This window comes from Leucoraja erinacea, chromosome 17, assembly GCF_028641065.1.
Source record: "Leucoraja erinacea ecotype New England chromosome 17, Leri_hhj_1, whole genome shotgun sequence".
NCBI classification, from domain to species: domain Eukaryota; kingdom Metazoa; phylum Chordata; class Chondrichthyes; order Rajiformes; family Rajidae; genus Leucoraja; species Leucoraja erinaceus.
This window is the reverse complement of record NC_073393.1, coordinates 34117643-34140371: the sequence shown is the minus strand read 5'-3', so window position 1 is coordinate 34140371 and position 22729 is coordinate 34117643. Positions and strand designations below refer to the sequence as shown.

The 22729-nt window shown below is 43.5% G+C and overlaps 1 protein-coding gene across 1 annotated transcript; it reads left to right on the top strand.

Moving 5' to 3' along the window:
* Positions 1 to 491: 491 nt before the first annotated feature.
* On the top strand, positions 492 to 22729 carry LOC129705391 (glycine cleavage system H protein, mitochondrial-like). Its single transcript, XM_055648945.1, has 5 exons — positions 492 to 674; positions 7538 to 7617; positions 11469 to 11532; positions 17368 to 17499; positions 22230 to 22729. The coding sequence occupies exons 1-5, from the start codon at positions 551 to 553 to the stop codon at positions 22325 to 22327; spliced, it is 498 nt and encodes a 165-aa protein (XP_055504920.1). The 5' UTR covers positions 492 to 550; the 3' UTR covers positions 22328 to 22729.

Genomic DNA, 22729 nt, shown 5'->3' with positions numbered 1-22729 from the left:
TATAAGGTTTGGAGGGATATGGACCAAGCTCGGGCAAGTGGGACTGGTGTAGCTGGGACATTGTTGGCCGATGTGGGCGAGTTGGGCCGAAGGGCCTGTTCCACACTGTGTCACTCTATTGATCCGCAGTGATTGCCATGTCGCTTGCAATGTTGGCGCCGGGCGCGGTGTTGCACGGGCGCGGGGCGATGCAAGGAGCGGTGCAGCCCGGGCACGGTGCGGGGAATGGGTGGCCCGATGCGGCGCAGGGAGCGGTCGGTGCAGTATGTTGCACGGGGCGCGGTCGGTGCACGGGGAGCGGTCGGTGCAGTATGTTGCACGGGGCGCGGTCGGTGCACGGGGAGCGGTCGGTGCAGTATGTTGCACGGGCGCGGTGCACAGGGAGCGGTCGGTGCAGTATGTTGCACGGGCGCGGTGCACAGAGAACGGGCGGTGCAAGGAACGCACCGAGGGTCTCCTGCACTTGAGTGACAGCTCCGCCCGCCCGCCCGCCGCCGCCGGCTCCCGGGCACTTCCCTCGCGCCGCCCCATCCGCTCAGCTTCTGCAAAGATGGCGTGGAGGTTCGCGGCCAAGTTGCGAGCGGCGGCTTCCCTGTGCTTACACTCGTCGTACAGGACAGTGCAAGCCGCCCGACTGCCCCGGAGCCTGAGTACCGCTGCAGCGGCCCTTTCTGGTGCGTTTCTCTCTTGCAAACCTTCGGGGGGATGGGTGGCGGGGTAGGTGGGTGTTTGGAGACAGCACCAGCAGCAAGTTAAACGGACCAAGTAGTTGCGAGAGGAAAGTCCAACCCTGCTACTTTTGCAAGATTGCATTAAGAAAACAGCTAGAAAACGTTGGAAACATATTCTTATTTGCAAAAGTTGAGCCAAGATTGTTTCTACCTGTGTATTTTTTTGAAGATATTTTCCCATGAGGGGCTGGAGGGTGATAATAAGGATTAAAGTGAAAAGCCAGGTAATGGGTCAGTTTTGAGGATTAGCTGCTACTGTTTGCTGGATCCTTGCAGAGAGGGGTGTAAAGTATTGTTTGGGTTCTTCCGAATTTTTATTTTAATATAATGCATTTTAAGGTGCTTTGCATTAAATGCACTGTGTCCTACAAGCTGCCCTCTGGTCCGCTTGTTCCCTCTACAGCTGTCAACACTTTCAGTCCCAGCCTATGCAACAACTGCACGTTTGTTGATTGATGCGGACATCAACGTAGCATTTAAAAGTGCTAATAATATTTACCGCAAGTTTTGGGATAAATCTGTCCAGGTTAATTAATGGGAAACTTTGCTTGTCGAAAACTTTAACTAAATAAGGATGTACACTTTATCTGAGAAGATAACCCTTTTAAAACACTTTGTATCAATTGACACTGAGCAAAGTTTCAATACTCGATTAAATCAATCGACTCGACTCGCCAATAGAACAGGATTGTCCAGATCGTTTGTACCATATGGCGAATACCAGTAGCTCGTTATTTGCATTTTCCCCCGACTGAATAGTATATTATTACATGGGATATATAATGCCTAAAGAAAGCATGGAAATGTGAATAATATTAATTATTGTATGTTGCAGTCGACAATTACGCAACAGGAATTGCGACATTCCTTTCAGTAATGCGTGACAACAAAATACCATGTGAGGGAAAAATAATGCATCCAAGTAATTTCCCTCCACGTGAATTACCATTAATAGTGATTGGGGATGCAGAGTTTAAAAGACCAAGATAAGACTAGGTAGACAAAAATGCTGGAGAAACTCAGCGGATGAGGCAGCATTTATGGAGCGAAGGAAATAGGCAACGTTTTGGGTGGAGACCCTTGAGATTGCAGATGTTATAATCTGAAATAATAAATGCTGGAAAAACTCAGCATGTCAAGCATGTCAGTGCATGTGATGGCAAGATCCTGTTATGGGTGTGTGGAGTGTTGATGGCCAATATATGTGTAAGAGTAACCTTCCTTAGAAATAGAAGTCCTTAGGCTTACATTAAATGTATGTTCTTAGCAGTCAAGTGTAATTGGAGAAAACCATTTCAACTTAATTCTGTGTTAATCTTTGAGGTAGAGGGATGGTCGGCATTCGGCGTTAAAATCCCACCATCAGGACTGAATATAGAGGGGTGATAAGCAATATAAAGAACTGAGAGGAAGGAGCAGCCAGTTTAGAGGTACAGCGCAGAAACTGGCCCTTCAGCCCACCGAGTCCGTACTGACCAGCGATCCCCACGCATGAGCACTATCCTACACATACTAGGGACAATTTTCAATTTTACCAAGCCAATTAACCTACAAGCCTATACATCTTTGGAGTGTGGGCGGAAATCGGAGCACCCAAGGAAAACCCACGCAGGTCACGGGGAGAACGTACAAACTCTGACAGCACCCGTAGTCGGGATTGAGCTGAGATCTCTGGCGCTGTAGGGCAACAACTCCACTGTGCTGCCCGTAGGAGTACCTTCCACCTCCTCCACCTAGTTCCATCTGTCCTCCTGGTTCCACCCATCACATCCCAGCCTTGACTCATCCCTCCCTCGTACTCCTGATGTAGGATCTTGACCCGACACCGTGACCATCCTCTGCCTCCACAGCTGATGCGTGATCCACTGGGTTCCTCCAGCAGTTTGTTATTTTGGTCCAAATTGCAGCACCTGCAGTCTCTACTATCTCAATGCTCATCTATCAAATAGATTTGAAACATGAAATGTGCTGTGAAAACTGTCAATTTTGAGTATTGGTGGTAATTCTCTGTAAATCATGACATTTTATTGTGATCAGCTTGCATGCAAATTCTCTTCATAAGGATGCAGTAATTAAAAATGTGGAGACCAAGTGTACGACATGTTTACTAATGTAAGATTTTTGTTTAAAGTGTCGATACATAAAAATGGATCTCAGATAAAGGTGTCCCTACATCTTGTTCTAGATTATATATATATATATATATAGCATCCCTCCCCTCCCCATGGACCATGCTTTGAAGTTAATACTGTGCAATCTTGTTGAAAGTTGAAAATGCAGGAGTTATTTTGCACAGAGCAAGCTCCCATCAAGGCATTCTGGTGATAATCAAGCCATCTGGTTGAGAGATAAAATTGACGGTGGATCTAGGGCATCAGTCACTATTCCAACCTATTTGCCATTTAGTCTACGTTTAGAGATACAGCATGGAAACAGGCCCTTCGACCCACTGAGTCCGTGCCGACCAGTGATCTCCACACACTAGCGCTATCCTACACACACTGGGGAAAATTTACAATTATACCAAGCCAATTAACCCTACCTCTTTGAAGTGTGGGAGGAAACTGGAGATCCTGGAGAAAACCCTTGCAGGTCACAGGAGAACGTACACACTCCGTACAGACAGCACCCGGATCTCTGGCGCTGTGAGGCTGCAGCTCTACCGCTGCGCCGCTGTGTCACCCACAACCTCCTGAGAGAAATTAGAACAGCACTCAGTGGTTGTGGGTGACAGATTAATATGCAAAAAGTGAGAGGGTAAAGGGTTAAATGAGGGGAATTTGACTCGTGTACATGGGAATCTTGGTGGAGATGGATGAGCTGGGGCATGTTTTCGTGCTGTCTGACTATGTAACAGGTTGTGGTGCTAGGAGTAGGAAAATGTGCCGATCTGATTTTGCTGCTCACTAATTACGTGTTGTTGAGTTTTTAAACACTGACAGCAAACACAAGGATTAGCTTTGGCTAGTTCATGGGGAATTCAAGCCTAGAATGCTGACAAGTGAGGAGCCAGACAGATGAGAAAATGCTGGAATACAATTTGTAATGAGAAATATCAGTACATTTACTTTGTTACTTGTGAGCAAACTTTTATGTTCGGAATTAAATCTTTTCAGTTCATGTCATAAGTGATAGGCGTAGAATTAGGCCATTTGGCCCATCAGGTCTGCTCCACCATTCAATCAAGGCTGATCTATCTCTCTCTCCCCTAACCCCATTCTCATGCCTTCTCCCCATTACCCCTGACATCCATACTAATCAAGAATCTACCTATCTCTGCCTTAAAAATATCAATTGACTTGGCCTCTACAACCTTCTATGGCAAAGAATTCCACAGATTCACCACCCTCTGACTAAAGATATTCCTCCTCATCTCCTTCCTAAAGGAACGTCTTTTAATTCTAAGGCTATGACCTCTAGTCGTAGACTCTCCCACTAGTGGAAACGTCCTCTCCACATCCACTCTGTCCGAGCCTTTCACTATTCGGTAAGTTTCAATGAGGTCCCCCCTCAATCTTCTAAACTCCAGCGAGTACAGGCCCAGTGCCATCAAACGCCCATCATATGTTAAGTTCTGCTATTGCTATTCTGCTATTGGAGGAATGTACATCCAAGCGAGTGGAGCCGAAACCATGGGACAATCTGGTGAAAACCCTGGAGGAAGCAGGTTCATATTAGTCTATTCGGGGGGCAATGAAGTCTCTTGCTGGCATGCAGCTCCTAGATTAAACAATTAACACAGTTGGTCTGCAACAAATACTACGAATGCAAGAACAACAAAGTGATATAAAGATTTGACTGCAAACTGAAGTAGTAAAGTAAAATAAAGTACAATAATGTATTAAACAAATGAGGCAGAGTAAGTGGCAGCACCATTGACCGGAAAGGGAATGTGAAAGAGTTGATTTGTTTTCAAGAGTAAGATGGGTGTGGGGAAAAACCTGCCATTAAGTCTGAATGTGTGGGCTTTGAAACTCCTGGATCTTCTACTGGAAGGTAGACGAGAGAAAAGGGAATGACCTGGGTGGCAGGCATCCCTGACAATACTTCCAGCCTTCCTGGTGCAACGCACAGTGAAAAATGGACCGGATGGAAGGAAGTGAAGGACAGGACTATGTTCGCCACTCTTTTTAGGTCCAGGCAGTCAAGAGCATTACGGTTTCCGTATCAGGCCGCGATGCATCCTGTCAAAATACTTTAGAATGCATCTCTAGAAGTTCGAGAGAATCCTCATTGAAATGCCAAATATTCTTGGACGCCAAAGAAAGAAATACACTGTTGCGGTTTCATGATCACGGTATCACTGTGAATGGTGTAGGAAAGAACTGCAGATGATGGTTTAAATCGAAGGTAGACACAAAATGCTGGAGTAACTCAGCAGGACAGGCAACATGTCTAGAGAGAAGGAATGGTGATGCCAGTGTGAAGGGGCCAGGTTTGATTGCTGGGGATATAGATGTCAAGAAACTTGAAGCTATCAACCATTTCTACAACAGTACCGTTGATGAGGACAGGGCTGTGTTCACACATAATCACCATCCCCATTTCTACTTCTTATTGAGTAGAATTCTATACCATAAAGGCTCCATTAAAAAAAATAACAATCTAATATTTTGCTATTCAGAAGTAAAATCCAAGTTAGCTGTAGAACTCATCCTGCAAACCACACAGAAGTAACCTCTTTCCTTTGGCTAATGTTAAGGGCTCAGTGTGTCCTGACACTAGGTTCTTCATTCATTCCCCTGTACTTTGTCTCATCGTGTTATTGACCTGGCCAACAACAGCGGTATCATCGGCATACTAAAGATTATGTTGTCACTGAGCATGTTCACACAGTTCTGCGTTGATACAGGGAGTAGAGCAGGAGTGAGCACACAGCCCTGAGGAGCACTAGTGTTGAGGGAAGAGATCAATTTTGACCAACTGAGGGCCGCTGGTTGCAGATGGAGGCACCAAGTCCAAGGAAAAATCTCACAAGTCCTCCAACGTGATGCTTCTGATTCTGTGAATAGAGATACCATTGTGGAGAATTAATCTCTGCTGCTTTACATTTTTGTGTGGTTTGCTGGATGAGTTCTGCAGTTAACTTGGATTTTACATCTGAATAGCAAAATATTAGATTTTTTTTTAATGTAGCCTTTGTGGTATAGAATTTTACTCAATAACAATGGAGAAAATATGAAGCTATTGCCTGCTGCTGTTTCCTGGTGAGGCTAAAGGCTGACAAGTCTTCGTGAGTGATTGAGGGTTGAAAATAACAAATATAATGCTGCTATTTTGAATAGAGAGAGAGACAGAAATCGAGAAACTATAAACCAGTGTAATGTTGGGGAAATTTGTTGAATCCATTATTAGGCAGCTAATAGCACAATGTTTACAAAATTATAAAACAATCAAGCAGAGTCTGTTGTTTTATGAATGGGAAGTTATTTGCCATATTTACTGGTGTTGAAAAGATAGGTGGATTTGCAAGTTGTGTGGCAGACTTGGATCCTGCACAGAGATATACATGTTAAATGAGAGGGTGAGAAGTTGGCATATGGAATATTAAGTATGAAAATGTGAGATGGAAGGAGGAATAATAATTAGTTTTTTAGTTTAAATGGAGTGAAATTACAGAATGTGATGGTCTAAAGGAATCTGGGAGCATTAGTATGTGAAACCAAACATTGGTATGTTGTTTCAGCAAGTAATTAGGAAGGATAATGAAATGTTGGTCTATCTTAAAAGAGAAATGCAGTGTGAATGTAAGGATGTTTTGATGCAGCTTTACAGGATGTGCTGAGAGCACAGTGGGAATACAGTGCACAGTTTTGGTCTTCATATTTATTTGCATTTGAGGCCGTGCAGAGAAGGTTCACTGGGTTTGATGCCAGCGATGGAGGGGTTGGTGTATCAAGATGGATTGAGCAGAGTGGGCCGATGCTCTTTGGAATTAGAAGAATGATTGGTGAAACCCGTCAGATTCCACCTGTGATGAATGGATTGGATGCTGAAAGGAAGTTTGCCCTAGTGTGTTATCCAGAAACAAGGTTTGTGGTTTCAGAACAAACCGAGAGTTGTGAATCTTTCGACAATTCTATGGCTGTCAAAATTGAGAGATATCCGAACTAAAAGGCATTCAGGGGTATGTGGGGTGCAGGGAGAGGTATGGGAACATCACCATGAGGCACTGTTTCATCAGGCAGAATCTTATTGAATGGCAAAGCAGACTGGAGGCTCTGATTGACACTAAACTTGCTGCTTGTCCACAAAAAGTTATGCTGCAGTTGGAGAAAAGGGGGTTTTGGATCATATAATAACAATAACCATATAACAGTTGGAGAAAAAGGGGTTTTGGATCTGATTGAGAATTTTTGGGTAAAGAAGCAGCTGGAAAATGTCAGCTAATTGGATCACTAACTGGAAGATTGTTAAAGAATGTAAGGTTCATTTCGATTCTAGTGGGCAAGAACACCGCTAACATAAGTCTGCTCCTCTTAATATTAATTGATTTTTTTTAAACCAATTTCCTAAAGTGTTCTTTACATTTTATCAAATAGTTCAACAGACATTTGTTACTTTTGAATTATCACAAAGGTCTACTTTTAAACTGTTCATCTGTGCAGAACCAACTGCCATGTGGATGAAAGGAAAAGCCAAGATAATATTCAGTATCTGATGTCTGGCTCAGCAGTTCATAGCTTCAATAAATGTCAAGTTGCTTTTGATATTTAAATATTCATATCATTCAGAGATTGCAAAACTATAGATAAAAAGTTGTCTCATTCTGTGTTAGCTGATTATGTAAACATATACCATTCCAGCTCGCAAGTTTACAGACAAACATGAATGGATAACAGTTGAAAATGGAATTGGTACAGTGGGCATTAGCAATTATGCTCAGGTGGGTATTTTTTTAATTATTATTCAGTATAATTCTTAAACTGATCCTGTACTGCATGAGCCCTACTTGTTCTTGAACTTAGCCCTTTGCTCAATTTGATGTTGCAGAATCAGCTTTTCCTAATCAATCTGGGATTATCATAGGAACAAAGTCCACGTTGGTATTAGTACTTGTGGGCCTTGTGGCTTCTTCATATCAAGTTGGTGTAGTTTGCCATTTGTGTGAATAAGTTTATTGGCACCAAATAAATTATTTGCAATAATTACACGAGGATTGCAAGCACAGCAGTGTTGCTTGTCACACACAAAACACGACATTCAAACGTAAAATGAAAAGTCTTCAGTTGTGGTTTGCTGAAATGTGAATTTCGTATAGAATTAGTTTAGTGCTAAATATTACCTGTATTTGAGCACACTAGTTTAAAAGGCTGTGTCTTACAAGCACAACACAATTATTACCATTGAGCTAAAAACTTGAGCAGAACATATTACACCTCCAGCACAAATCGGTGCAGCAAGTCTGATTTTCCACTTGCAATTTCTTCAACTTGCTTTACAGGAAGGCTTATGGGGGAGTTGTGGAATTACTCTGCCTGTAACAAGTAGTGTTTGGTGGGGCAATGAAGATCTTGAATACTATCTGATGGGGATTTGGAGGCAAAAAAAAGCCTCATCACATTTAAATTAAACCTATAATCCATAAAGCTGTGCATCAAGAACCAGAAAATGTGATTAACCTAATTCACTCAATTTTTGGTCATTATAGGTATGACGGACTAAATAGCCTCCTGTTTGATAAATATCTATGATTCAAAGATTGACTTGCCTGCGGGGAGAGGGCTAGTTTTATTGCCGGCTTCAATCCTCCACTTCAAACACGCACTTTGAAACCTTTCTTTTAGGAAGGCAGAATAATGTCTTCTTTAAAGTGGTGGAAAATGGGTTAGAGCTACTACATATACCAAGAATATTGCCCTACAAGATAGACATTTAAATGGTTGAAAACGGATTCGGATCTTAATTTCAGATTTAGGATGTACTCCAGACAAAGTGTACATTTCCAATTGAAATTAATGCTTTTTTTCCAACAAAGAATCAGAAGATGATAAGTTAATGCTGAAAAATCGAAGGAAGACAAAATTGCTGGAGAAAATCAGCGGGTGCGGCAGCATCTATGGAGTGAAGGAAATAGGCAACGTTTCGAGCAGAAACCCTTCTTCAGACCCAGGGTCTGAGGATGGATTTTGGCCCGAAACGTTGCTTATTTCCTTCACTCCATAGATGCTGCCGCACCCACTGAGTTTCTCCAGCAATTTTGTCTACCAGATGATAAGTGAATACTGCTTTATGTTCAGTCATTGATGAAAAATAGGTGGCGCTGTTGATGAATGAAATGGCAGCACACCATGGCCGTTAGATTAAAATGCTTGTTCCTGTAACTAAGGGGCAGACTTTGCAGGAAAATATTAGCAGCCACTGCTGGCTCTCCTTGTCTAAACGTCAGGGACTTTAGAACGTTATGCAGGGATGCCCTCAACTATGCCATCAGCTGTTCAATGCTAGTTCTTCTGCTCCTTCCCCATGCAGGAGTTGGGAGTTCTTCTCAATTGTTTTAGATGGAGAAGAACGACTATGAGGGCTCAAGATTCGTGAAGGATTTAAAAAAAAAAATCTTTAAAATATTTGAATTTTTTTTTAACTAAATGTTTTTGTTATTATATGTTACAATGTAATTTTTAATTGTTTTGAAATAATTTTGACAATTCAACAACGTTATTGGTAGTACAGTTCCGTTTGGCCATTGAATGAGTGACTGGCAGCTGAAGGTGACTCCTCTCACTGTTCCCAAGCAGTGGGCAGGCTTGGGATCCTCTCTCTGCTGGCAACAAAACCTGGTCCTCAATTATTTCCCTCTTTCATTTGTTTATTTTTCTCAAAAGAGTACTTCATGCTTGTCTGTTATGTTGCTTATCCTTCTTTTGTATCTGAACACATGTCAAAATGAACTTCAATGAACCCTGGGGGTGCTAGGGAGCCAAGCCCTTATTTGGGTTAATTTAACAATTAACATGAACTGAAGTTTTGATTTCCAATTTGAAAAAACCTCAAGGCCTGTCAATGCATCATTAAATATTCCTGAATATCATAGATTTTTCTTACAGTTGACCTCTTTGTTGGACCTCTTTCTAGGACCTCTTTCTAGCTTTGTTCATGGAATTAGAAGTTTACAATCAGAGTAAGGATGTGTGATCTCTTCTATTTGCAGATTGGCACAAAGTCAATGGATATATCTGAGCACTCTCTTGTTCCCACATAATGTGCAAATCCTCAGTAAATCTTTCCACTTTCCTGTCTACTCCATTAGCCTGACTCGCTGGTTGCGTTACTCTGTGCCTGCATCTTTCTTCACCTTTCTCCAGGTGTCAGATGTTATGGGAAGAAGGCAGAAGGGAGAGGTTAGGAGGGAGAAATAGATCAGCCATGATTGAATGGTGGAGTAGACTTGATGGGTCAAATTGTCTAATTCTGCTCCTATCACACGATCCTATGATCTTTCACACTTTAGCCTTACACCCCTATTCCTTACACCTTGTTGATGAGGCTAACTCTACTCTCTTGATTCCAATAAACTGCTGAACATCGAGCTTGCCATTCTGGCTCCCATCCCAGCTGACATTATAAGCAATTCCGCTTGCTCACACAATATACTTCCTCCACCTTTCCAAACCACCATCACCCTTCATCATAAAACATCAGCACTGCTGTCCTTTTATTCAGCTAAGTGCAGTTACCTTCTGCCAATTCAATTTCTTGTATCCCTCTTGGAAAGCATCAATTGTTCTTATCTTGCTCCTTTAATGTAGATCATCTCAAGTGATTCATTGTTTGTGTGCTTTGCTAACATCTAGTTTGGAATGAGCTGCTCCAGAGATACAATAAAAAAATATTAAAAATATTTTCTTCAATTCTTGATACAAATGTAGTACCTTTGCCACCGACTGCATTACATTCTATATTCACTCTTTCTGGATGAATCTGGCCCTGACTGGAGCTTCCAACTCAATGTTATCTCTTATCATTAAGATTGCTTGTTTGGTCTTCTAACATCATCTGTTCTTCCACTTTCTTGCCATTGAAACTTTGGTCCATTATTTCAATACAATAGACAATAGGTGCGGGAGTAGGCCATTCAGCCCTTCAAGCCAGCACCGCCATTCAATATGATCATGGCTGATCATCCACAATCAGTACCCTGTTCCTGTCTTCTCCCCATTTCCCTTCACTCCGCTATCTTTAAGAGCTCTATCCAACTCTCTTTTGAAAGCATCCAGAGAATTGGCCTCCACTCTCCCCCCCCCTCCTCCCTCCTCTCTCCCCCCTCTCTCTCTCTCTCTCCCCCCTCCATCTCTCTCCCCCCCCTCTCTCTCTTCCCCCCCCCCTCTCTCTCCCCCCCTCCTCTCTCTTCTATCTCTCTCCCCCTCCCCCCCCTCCATCTCCCCCCCCCCCCCCCCCCCCCCCCCCCCCCCCCGCACGTTGAGGGGACGGGACCCAACGGGTCTCCCTTGGTCTAGTATATATATACTATATATGTTTGTGGGTGATGTATATATGAATGGATGATGTAAAAAGTTTATTAAAGTTGTCATTATAACTATAGATATGGGGTTGGTTAATGTGTATTGTTTCGATGTTGGTTAAAATTTGTGTGACAATACAAGAATTTAATTTTTTTGCTATATGTACTTAGAAATTTTGAAAGGATTTGTTTTAGTGTGAAATTACAGAAATATGCAAAGTTGAGGAATGGCTGCTAAGGGTCTTGGTAGTAACTTGGACTGTTTTTGCTTTTAGGAAGCATTAGGAGATGTTGTATATTGTGGTTTGCCAGAAATTGGTACAAAATTGAACCAGTTGGGTAAGTACTGATTTAAAAATATATATTTTCTTAAGCTGGATGATTTTTTTTCTTTAAAAACAAAACTTAACAGGGTTTGTGGATATGGATATGCTCAAGACTGGAGACTTTAGGGAACTGTTGTTTTACAAGACATATTGAGGCTCTGCTCAAGAAAAATAAGTTGTATTTTTAATGCAAAAAACAAGGAACTGCAGATGCTGGTTTATAAGAAAAGAGTGCTGGAGTAACTCAGTGGGTCAGGCAGCATCTCTGAAGAAAATGGATAGATGATGTTTCAGATAAGGACCCTTCTTCAGTTTGATTGTGGGGAGGGTTGTGGGTGATTAAAGCTGGAGGAGAGGAGGAGCAGGATAAAGCCTGACAAGTAATGGCAGGTGAGGTTGGGTTTGATAGGCAGATGGTTGGACAAAGGACCAATATGAGAAGCAAGAGGTGTGAAAGGATTGAAAAGTTGTGAATTATGAAGCAAGGGAAAAGGGGAGGGGAGAAATAGGTGCGGGTTCAGGTGTGTCACAGGTGAGAAAAGGGCATTGAGGTGGGGAGCGTTGGCGGTGTTTAGGTAAGGGGTTTAGTTAACTAAAATTGGAGAAATCAATGTTCATACCATTGGGTTGTAAGCCACCCGTGCAGAATATGAGGTGTTGTTCCCCCCAGTTTATACGTAGCCTCTCTCTGGCAATGCAAGATGCCCAGGACAGACAAGTCAGCATGGGAATGCAGAGGATTTAAAAATGGTTATCAGTCAGGAGATACAGTAGACCTAGAGGGGAGGGGGCACGTGTACTGAAGAAAGAGAAACTCATTTTTGAGCCTGTCTACTTCTGCTCCACGGAACGCATCTCCAAATACCTACTATCCCCCCCCCCCGATGTCCGGTCCCTTTCTGACCTACGTCCGAGGTACCTCGTCTGCCTTTCAACTCTTGAATAACTTACATTTCTAGGTTCCAATTGCTCCTTCTTAACCATGGACGTCCAGTCCCTTTACACCTACAACCCTCACCAGAAAGGGCTTGAGTCCCTCCAGTTCTTCCTTGAACAGAGACCCAATCAGTTTTCCCCTATTAGCACTCTCCTCATCCTGGCAGAACCGGTCCTCAACTTCAACGACTTCTCTTTCGACCCCCTTCACTTTCATCCAATTAATGATATAGCCATGGGGACTTGCTAGGTCCCCAGCTGTGCCTGCCTTTTTGTTGGTTACATCAAACTATCCTTGGTCCAAATGACTGCTTCCGGGCCACCTCTTACACCCCTGCAGAACTCGTTGATTTCATTAACCTCACCACTAACTTTCACCCTGCCTTCAAGTTCACTTAGATTATCTCTCGCCTCTTTCTTGAGCTCTCTGTCTCCATCACAGTGGACAGACAATTGACTGATGCCTGCTACAAACCCACCGACTCCTACCCTGCCTCTTGCAAATATGCCATCCTCTACTCTCAATGTTGTTCGTCTCAGCCCTGTCTGCTCCTAAGATGAGGCTTTCCATTCTGGAACTTCCGAGACGTCCTCTTTCTTAAGTAAATGTGTTACCCTCCTGCTGTCATAGATGGATCCCTCACCTGCGCCTCCTCTGTGTCACAGGTTCTGCTCTCGCTCCCCCTCCCTTTGGACAGAACAAGGATAAAGATCCCTGCTCCTTCACTTTCACCCCACCAGCCTCCGTATCCACTATATTCTGCAACGTTTTGCCACCTTTAACATGATTTCCCGTCCCTGCCTTCTGCAAAGGTTGCTGCTCAATCATTTTGTCTCGCATCTTCTGCCTTTTCATCTCTGTCCTGTGTCCATCATCTGCCTTTCAAACCCCCCCCCCCCACAAATCCATATCCACCTATTACTTGCCAGTCTTTGTCCTGGTTCTGCTCTCTTCCCCCACCCCCCTCCATAAGATCAGACTGAAGAAGGGACCTTACCTGAGACATGTATCTATCCAAGTTAAAGAGATTCATTCATTCATTCATTCAAGTTCTCCAGAGATACTACCTGACCCCCAGAGTTACTTTGGCACTTTGTTTTTTGTTTAGTTTGAGCAGGATCAAATGAAATGTGGGAGTACCCTTGAGAGGGAATAAAGAAGACTAAAAAGGACATGAGATGGGTAAAGGAAAATCCCAAAAGATTCTTTTTAGAGTTGAAGTGTGGCCCGGGTTATAATAGATCAACTTAAAGATTAGCATTGCCTTCTATGTGGGGAGCCACGGGAGATGGGTGAGATTTTCAATGAATATTTCTCCATTTGTAACTGTGGAGAAATTCATAGAGGCTAGGAAATTCAGGCAGTGATGTCTTGGATCATATACGAATGACCAAAGAAAGAGTTAAGGGCCTGTCCCACTTGCGTGTCCTTGGCACGTAAATTACGCGACCTCGTTGTCGCGTTGAGGCGCACAGGCATCGTGTGGCCGCACGGGGCCGGTCCCACTGAGAAGCGCGGAGGGTATGGAGTTGTGCGCTGTATCACGCGGCGCTCCGAAATTTTGTAGCGAACGAATTCTTCGCACGCCAACAGCCTGTCGCGTAACTGACGGCCAAAGTGGGACAGGCCCAAGACCCAGGCGCAACGCAACGTCTCACCTCCAACAGCAGCAGAAGCAGGCAAACGATCGCCGAGCTCGGCCTGGGGCTCACGGCCGTTGCAGTCCAGATCCGCCCCCACTTCTACTCCCAGAGCGGGGCCAAGACGATTGGAGATAGACACAAAATGCAGGAGTAACTCAGTGGGACCAGCAGCATCTCTGGAGAGAATGAATGGATGATATTTCAGGTCGAGACCCTTCTTTCAGACTGAAGAAGAGTATTGACCTGAAACATCATCCATTGCTTCTCTCCGGAGATGCTGCCGGTCCAGCTGAGTTACTCTAGCATTGTGTGTTCATCTTCAAATGACGTCACACGCTCCATACAGCTGTGCGGGCGCATGAAATCGCGCGCGACCTTCGCGGGACCGTCGCGCCTCAACGCAATCACGAGGTTGCGTAATTAGTGTGCCAAGGACACATAAGTGGGACAGGGGCTTTACTCTCCATAGGAAAAAAACAGAAATATCAATTTGAAAATCTCACCTGTCTCCTGTGGCTACCAAAGAGGAATTTCAAAGCACGTTAAGGTAAATTAATCCCCAGGACCTAATCAAGTTCAACTAGTGAAGTATTTGCAGAGACTCTTGTAGATAATTGCATCATATCTAGCAACAGGAGAAGTTCTGTAAGACAAGGGTTTTTTTCAGGTTGCTAACCATTTTAAAGCCAAGGAACTGCAGACCCGTGAACCTGACATCAGTGGTGGGGTAGGTTACAGGAGGAGTTTGTGAGGGACAGCATCTACCAGCTTTTGGAAAGGAATAGTCATCACAGCTTTCTGTGTAGGAAATCATGAGCTGGGTGGTGGATGTTTTCTATCTGGAATTTAGCAAAGCCTTTGACAAGGTCCCACATGGTAGGCTCGTCTGGAAGGTCAGATCACAGGGATCTAGGGAGAGAGTTAATTGGTTTTGATGCTGGGCTCATCTTTGTTTGTCTTTTATATAAAGGTTTTGGGTGAGAATGTACATGATTAATAAGTTTGCAGGTGACACTAAGGTAGGTGGTATTGCAGACAGTGAAGAACAATTAAACTCACGTCAGCAGCGGCCTCTGCAGCCCGTCCGCATTTTTTTAATTTTTGTCTATGTTTTTTATGTAGTTTTTGTTATTTTTTGTTGGGGTGTGTGTGTGTGTGGGGGGTGGGGAGGGAGGGGGTAACTTTTAAATCTCTCCCTGCACGGTTGGGGCTGCAATGTGGAGCGGCCTCCAACAGGAGAAGACCGGGGACTCTGGTGCCGACTCACCTCACCGTCGCGGAGCTGGCTGAGTCCGGAGCGGGTGGAGCGGTGGTGGAGCGCTGCTGCTGCTGCGGCCCGACCTCCGGAGATTCGGAGGCTGCAACTGCGGGTCTGGCGGACGGCGGCACCGGGAGCCCGCGGGTCCCTGGAGGGAGACCGCTTTTCAGGGCTCCTGCAACGGCGACTTCTCCCGCCCGAGTTGCGGGGTTGAAGAGCTCCTGGAGCGGGGCCTGACATCACCGCCCCGCGCGGCTTGGAATGGCCGCGGGACTCTGCGAGCGCACGCCGGGGGCTCTAACACCAAGACCCGGTGTGCGACCTTGCATCACCCGGCGTGGCTTTAATGGCCGCGGGATAATCGCCATCGCCAGCCGGGGGCTTTGACTTTGACTCTGACATGGGGGGGGGGGGGGGGGGGAGAGTGCAGTGGAGAGATACGTTTTTTTTGGCCTTCCATCACAGCGATGTGATGGATGTTTATGTAAACTGTAAATTATGTTGTGTCTTGGGTCTATTTGTTTGTAATGTATGGCTGCAGAAACGGCATTTCGTTTGGACCTCAAGGGGTCCAAATGACAATTAAATTGAATTAAATTAAATTAAATTAAGTAAGTGGGCCAAAGAATCGCAAAAGTTGTTCAATTTGGATAATTGTGAGAGGCTCCATTTTGGTATTTCAAACGAGGGTGGGACTTTTACAGTGAATGTTGGAGCCCTGGGGAGTACAGGTACATAGTTCCCTGAAAATTGTCGCAGGTAGACAGGGTGGTGAAGAAGACATTTCTCACATTGGCCTTCATCAGTCAGGACATTGAGTAAAGGATAGACACAAAGTGCTGGAGTAACTCAGTGTATCAGGCGGCATCTTTGGAGGAACAGGCGTAGGTGATGTTTTTTTTCGGGACCGTTCTCCATGGAGTACATTTCTATATTGAGTAAAGGAGTTGGGGCATTATGTTGCTGTTTAGATTAGATTAGATTAGATCCTTTATTTGTCATTTAGACCTTTGTCATAACCAAATGTCGTTACCTGCAGCCATACATACAATAATAAACAACAGAACAGAGAGTAAACACAAATTAACATCCACCACAGTGAGTCCACCAAACACCTCCTCACTGTGATGGAGGCAAAAATCTTAGGGCTGCTGTCTCTTCCCTCCTCTTCTTCCTCTGCGCTGAGGCGATACCCCACCGGGCGATGGTAAGTCAGTCCCACGGCTCACCGAGCTCTGCGAACGGGCCGGTTCAAACTCCGCGGCCCGGGGGTGGTCGAAACTGCCGCCCTCTAGTCCAGCGGATGCAGCTGTTGACGATGTCGTCCACTGGCTCGCGGCCAGTGTACAAGATGTTGTACACTGTACACTGTTGTACAAGATGTTGGTGAGGTTGCATTTGGAGTATTATGTGCAGCCTTGGTTACCGTGCTGAAACGATGGTATTAAACTGGACAAATGCAGAGAAGATTTATGAGAATGTTGTCAGGATTTGATGGTCTAAGTTATAGAGAGATTGGGCAGGCTGGGACTTTATTCCTTGGAGCATAAGGAACTGAGCTATGACATTGCAAAGGTGTATAAGATCACGAAGGGGCATTGATAAGGTGACTTCACATGCACACTTTTTTTTCGCTCCAGAAAAGAGGAATCTAAAACTAGAGAGCATTAGTTTAAGGTGAGAGGAGGAAAATTGTAAATTTCCTGAATGGCAACCTCTGGCCAAGAGGATAGTGCGTATATAGTTAGACAAAGTGGCTGAGGCAGATACTGTAACCATATTTGAAAAACATTTGGACAGGTTCATGAAAGGTTTAGAGGGAAATGGGCCAAGCGCAGGCAAATTAGATTAGATCAGATGGGTATAAATCTAACTATAAATATAAAGTATTAAACTAATAACTCGTATATTAGATCTTACAAATAGTTTAATAGTTCTCAACGTTGTTGTCAACACTGCACAAAGTTTATTGTATTGCAATTTCTTAGTGTTAAACATTTTTTTTCTCAGATGAGTTTGGTGCCCTGGAAAGTGTGAAAGCTGCCAGTGAACTGTATTCACCTCTCACTGGAGAAGTAACTGACACAAATAAAGCTTTAGCTGACAATCCAGGACTAGTCAATAAATCTTGTTATGGAGAAGGTATGTGAAACATTGGCAAAGTTTACCGCTGCAAAAAAGTTTTAAATGTATTCATATTGCTGAAACTATTTTTTGATCTGTGCGTGGAAGTGGCAGAAAGGCCAATCCTAAATGTTTTTATCAGGTGGGGTATGGATATGTTATTTTTCTATATGATCAACAATGATGTGGGGGTTGGTGACTGATGTTGTAATTGGTATGAATTTGTTATTAATGCTTCAAACATAATTATTTTGCATATATTCGGAGACCGATCCTGGGTGAAGATATATCAGCTGTTATTCTTAAATCAGCTTTATCTCCCATTTTCTGTGCTGGTTATCTGCCTAAATTTTTCACAGAGCAACTAACTCTAATCTACACTGTTCCTGCAAACATTGGGAGAGGCTTACAAAGAGTATTTGGCAATATGTCTACAATTTCACAATACGCATGGCCAAATAATAGTTGCTAGAATTTACTCGCTAGAATTTAGAAGATTGAGTGGGGATCTTATAGAAACTTACAAAATTGTTAAGAGGTTGGACAGGCTAGATGCAGGAAGATTGTTCCCGATGTTGGGGAAGTCCAGAACAAGGCGTCACAGTTTAAGGATAAGGGGGAAATCTTTTAGGACCGAGATGAGGAAAACATTTTTCACACAGAGAGTGGTGAATCTCTGGAATTCTCTGCCACAGTAGGTAGTTGAGGCTAGTTCATTGGCTATATTTAAGAGGGAGTTAGATGTGGCCCTTGTGGCTAAAGGTATCAGGGGGTATGGAGAGAAGGCAGGTACAGGATTAGATTAGATTAGATTAGATTAGATTCGTTTATTGTCATTCAGACCTTTCGGTCTGAACGAAATTCTGTTTCCCTGCAGTCATACATATAATTTTAAAAAATGACAAAACACATAGTCAACACAAATTTAACATCCACCACAGTGAGTTCACCAAACACCTCCTCACTGTGGTGGAAGGCAAAATCTTAAAGTCTCTGGCTCTTCCCTCTTTGTTCACCCTCTGCGCCGAGGCGACGGTTCAAACTCTGCGGGTGGTCGCTGCCTCGCCACAGCTCAGAGGCCGAGCCAGTTCTCCGCTGCCGCTGCCGCCGCCACAGCCTCGGTGCTGGTCCAGGTCTCCGCTGCTGCCGCCACCGCCACAGCTTGGGTGCCGGGTCAGGTCTCCGCCGCTGCTGCTGCTGCTGCCGCCACAGCTCCAGCCGGGTCAGGTCTCCGCTGCTGCCGCCACAGCCTCAGGGCTGAGCCAGGTCTCCGCCACTGCTGCCGCCGCCACAGCTCCGCTGCCGCCAGCCCCGCCACTAGGCCTCGGCGCAGACGGAGACGGGGGACACGACCGAAGAAAAAGTCGCATCCCCCGAAGGAAGAGGCCAAAGCATGTTTCTCCCACCCCACCCACACACATACACAACTTAATAAAACAAAATTAACTAAAACATGACAAGGAACAAATCGAAAGAAAAAAAACCAGACGGACTGCAGGTGGGCCGCAGCTGTTAAGCCAGCGCCGCCATCTTGATACTGAGTTGGATGATCAGCCATTATCATATTGAATGGCGGTGCAGGCTCGAAGGGCCGAATGGCCTACTCCTGCACCTATTTTTTATGTTTCTATATGAGGCCCCTTCGATAGTCCACTCTTGGTTCATTCATTTGCTTTCCATCTGTAAAGCACAAATGGGCTGCATGTCAATTTTGCTGCTGGTTCCATCATCGCAAAGCTGTAGTTACTCTTTTCAATTCAAGATACAAATCCTTTCCCTGGAATTTCCATCAGATTCTGAAGGTCTGCATTGACCCTCTGTTCGATCATCACCCAGTGCCAAAAAACACCATTTTTATTCTACTGTTAAAATGTTGGTTGTTTGTGCTCTGCCTCTCTTTCTTCCCTCTAATCTTTCTAAACCATGTCAGAATTCTGTGAATCCTCCATCCAAGATCCAGTTTCTCCCTATATCCTAAACTGATCTGAGAATCAATACTTCCTCCAATAGTCATGTCTACTTTTAGCCTCCATTATGCAACCTTGGCGAGCTCTTTCTTTCAATGTTTGCATTCAGGGGCATTTTTGGTCACGATAACTCTGCAAAGTTTCCCCAATTTTACAGCTTGCTTCCTATCCTATCATTTCCATTACTATCTTAAAACCAATCAAATCTCCACCTAAACTATATAATTTCCAAGGAATAGGTGCTTGTTTGTTTAATATTTCCCAATATCACATCGATCATTTTTTTGCTACAGTTTCTGCAGTGCCAATAGATGCTTTCTAATCTGTGATCATAAAGATCCGTAAGCGGTTTTGGTTTAGTTTAGCCAGAGTTTAGCAGAGCTGTAAAATCACTTTTATCCCCAATAATTATTTTTATCTCAATACATTTTACATCATTCCATTAATCTTTTAGATTATTTTCTTTGTCCTCAATGTTTTAATAATTTACGAGAACCCAAGTCTATTTTGACTTCTTTTGTTGCTTGTCTAAACTTCTCAGCTGCTAATGCACCAATTTACCAATTAAAATGTGGTTGAGGTGGGGATCAGTATATTCCAGGTCCAAATTGATCTTCTCACATTTGTCTACATAAGACACAGTTTTGTTTAACCTATTACTAATTTACTGCTTCCATCTGCACCATTTACATCAACAACAACCTTTTATCGTCAGCAGTTGTAACAGACGTTAATAGTCGTGGCTCCAACACAAGTCAAGCCTGATAACTCGAGTACCTGTCCTTTACCACGTTGTTCAGCCAGTTTCCTGTCCAGCTCAACAATTTGCTTGCATCCCATGAACTTTGCACTTCCTTCACTATTTCTGTCACCTCTTTAAAAGGTTTGACTATGTCAGGTATGATCTACCCCTTAAACGTCTGTGCAGTCTGTCTTTGATCTGCAGAACATTTTTAGTTTCTAGCTGATTGCCACCAACTGCCTTTCTCAGCTGTGAAATTAATACTGCTCACATTTGAACAATACTTGAGAAAGGTACTGACTGTAGCAAGGGCACAGAATGTACTGTGGTGGGACAACTCTTGTAAGTTTGAATCTACAGGTGATTAGCAAAATAACAGGAACAAAAGTCATATTTAACCTTGTCCTCACTGATCAACAGTCTCAGATGTATCTGTTCAAGGCAATATTGTGGCCACCACATTGTTCTGATGGAAATAGATTCATTATCATGAGAACAATCTCCATTGTGTTCAATCTAAAACACTATAATCTGCACTCTGGTTATTGTATTCTTTGCACTACCTGGTGTACGTGTGTGTGGCTTGATTGTCCTCTAGTATGATACAATTTGACTGGATAGTACGCAAAACAACGTTTTTTTTCACTATCTCCATACACGTGACAACAAGAAACCAATACCAATCAATTACTTTACCAAGTTCAACGGTGCAGCCAAAAATGCCAAGCCAAAGATCCCTTCTCCCCACGTGAGGTCCCCACAATATCAGCAACCACTTCTCAGCGAGATTGAGTTATTCGGTTGATAAGTAAAAGTACAGCTGAGACAATAATGATCTGGGCTCCAACAATATCCTACCTCTAGGATTCGTGTTTGAGAACGACCTTTGCCTCTAGTCCAACTGTTACAGCAGCAACACCTGACACGATGTGAAACTGTCAAATGATGGTCCATTCACAAAAAGATCAAATACGACTGGATAATGAACACCCTATCATTCTAATCTTAATCGTTAGCAAAACAGTGGAAATTGATGTCAGTTTTGTCTCCAAATGTCATTTACTTGCAAACAACTGCCTTGCTGCTCAGTCTGAACGTTTAAACAAAATTGCAAATGCTGAAAACCTGCCACAAATGCAAAAAATTCTGGGAGTGCCCAGCAGGTCACGTTCCATCTGTGGGAAGAGAAACAGAGTCAACAATTCAGGTCGGAAACCCTTTGTCTGAGGTGTCTGATGGAGGGTCTACAACCTGAAACATTGACTTTGTTTCTCTTCCCTCAGATTTGCCCTGACCTGCTGCTTGTTCGAGCATTTTTAGTTATTGGCTTACTGCTTGATCGTGTTCTATGTTGATGTAAGTGCATGGTGACCACCCACATCCTCTCCCATCCAAGCACCTACAAGCTCCTCTTTAAGTTGCACACCAGGCTGAGATATTAATTGATGCTGTGCCAAACTCCTTAACTTGCAGTACAATGGGGGCATCTTCAAAGAGTCCGTAGAAATTGGGTCAGGACAATCTGAAGTGCAATGATAAATGGTGTCAAAAGCTAGGTTTACTAGTGACGCCCACATTGTTACTGTCCCTCACCTTTCACTGTTACCTTTCTTGTTGACCATTTAATCTGTTACGTTAAGCTCTAAGTCCTGACAGCATTGCATCCATACCTCTTTTGAAGGGTCTTGACCCAAAAGGTCACCTATTCCTTTTCTCCAGAGATGCTGCCTGACCCGTTGTGTTACTCCAGCATTTTGTGTCCGTGTTCTCTATTATCACTACCATTTCAGACCCCCCAATAGAAATTGTCCTTGTACTTAGTTCATTCAGTATTTTTTTCTTCTCTGCACAATTGGGTAAAGAATGGTTGTAATACATGCCGTAACATTTCTGTTCTAATGTTTTACTTTCTGTTTCAATGTTTTACATTAAACATTGCTACAAGTTTTATAAAGTCTTCTTTTTCAATGTGAGGCTATAACTTTTATAAAGGTACCAAATTGCAAAGATTTATTTGAATTCTAAACTTTTTTTGATAGGTTGGCTTATTAAAATGACGCTGGACAACCCTGCAGAAGTTGATGAGCTGATGGATGAAGGCGCTTATGAGAAATTCCTAAAGTCCATTGAAGACTGAGCTACTTTTCTTTCCAAGCAATAAATGTTGCACATTTGTACCTGTGTACGTTAGCAGTGGAAGTTGGTTGTGCACCTCGGGTTCCCAGGTTTAACAAGCAAGAGTAATATATATGGAGTGCACTACAATGGGAGCCTGTTATATTAGTCATTATAATGGAAATAGATAAAATCGCTAAACAAAACAAATTGACACTTAGCCTACACAATCCTTCTGGTTTTTGCAATATTTCAGCAATTGAAGAATATATTGGCTGTAAATTTTTAACTGTTCAGCACTAGATTATAAATCAAGTTTTACTTGAAACAGTGATGCTGGTCAATAATGTATGGAATTGGTCGCCACGGCACTGAAATCATGGCACAGTTTGTCTTCGACCAATAAATGCAGCTTTGTTGTGAA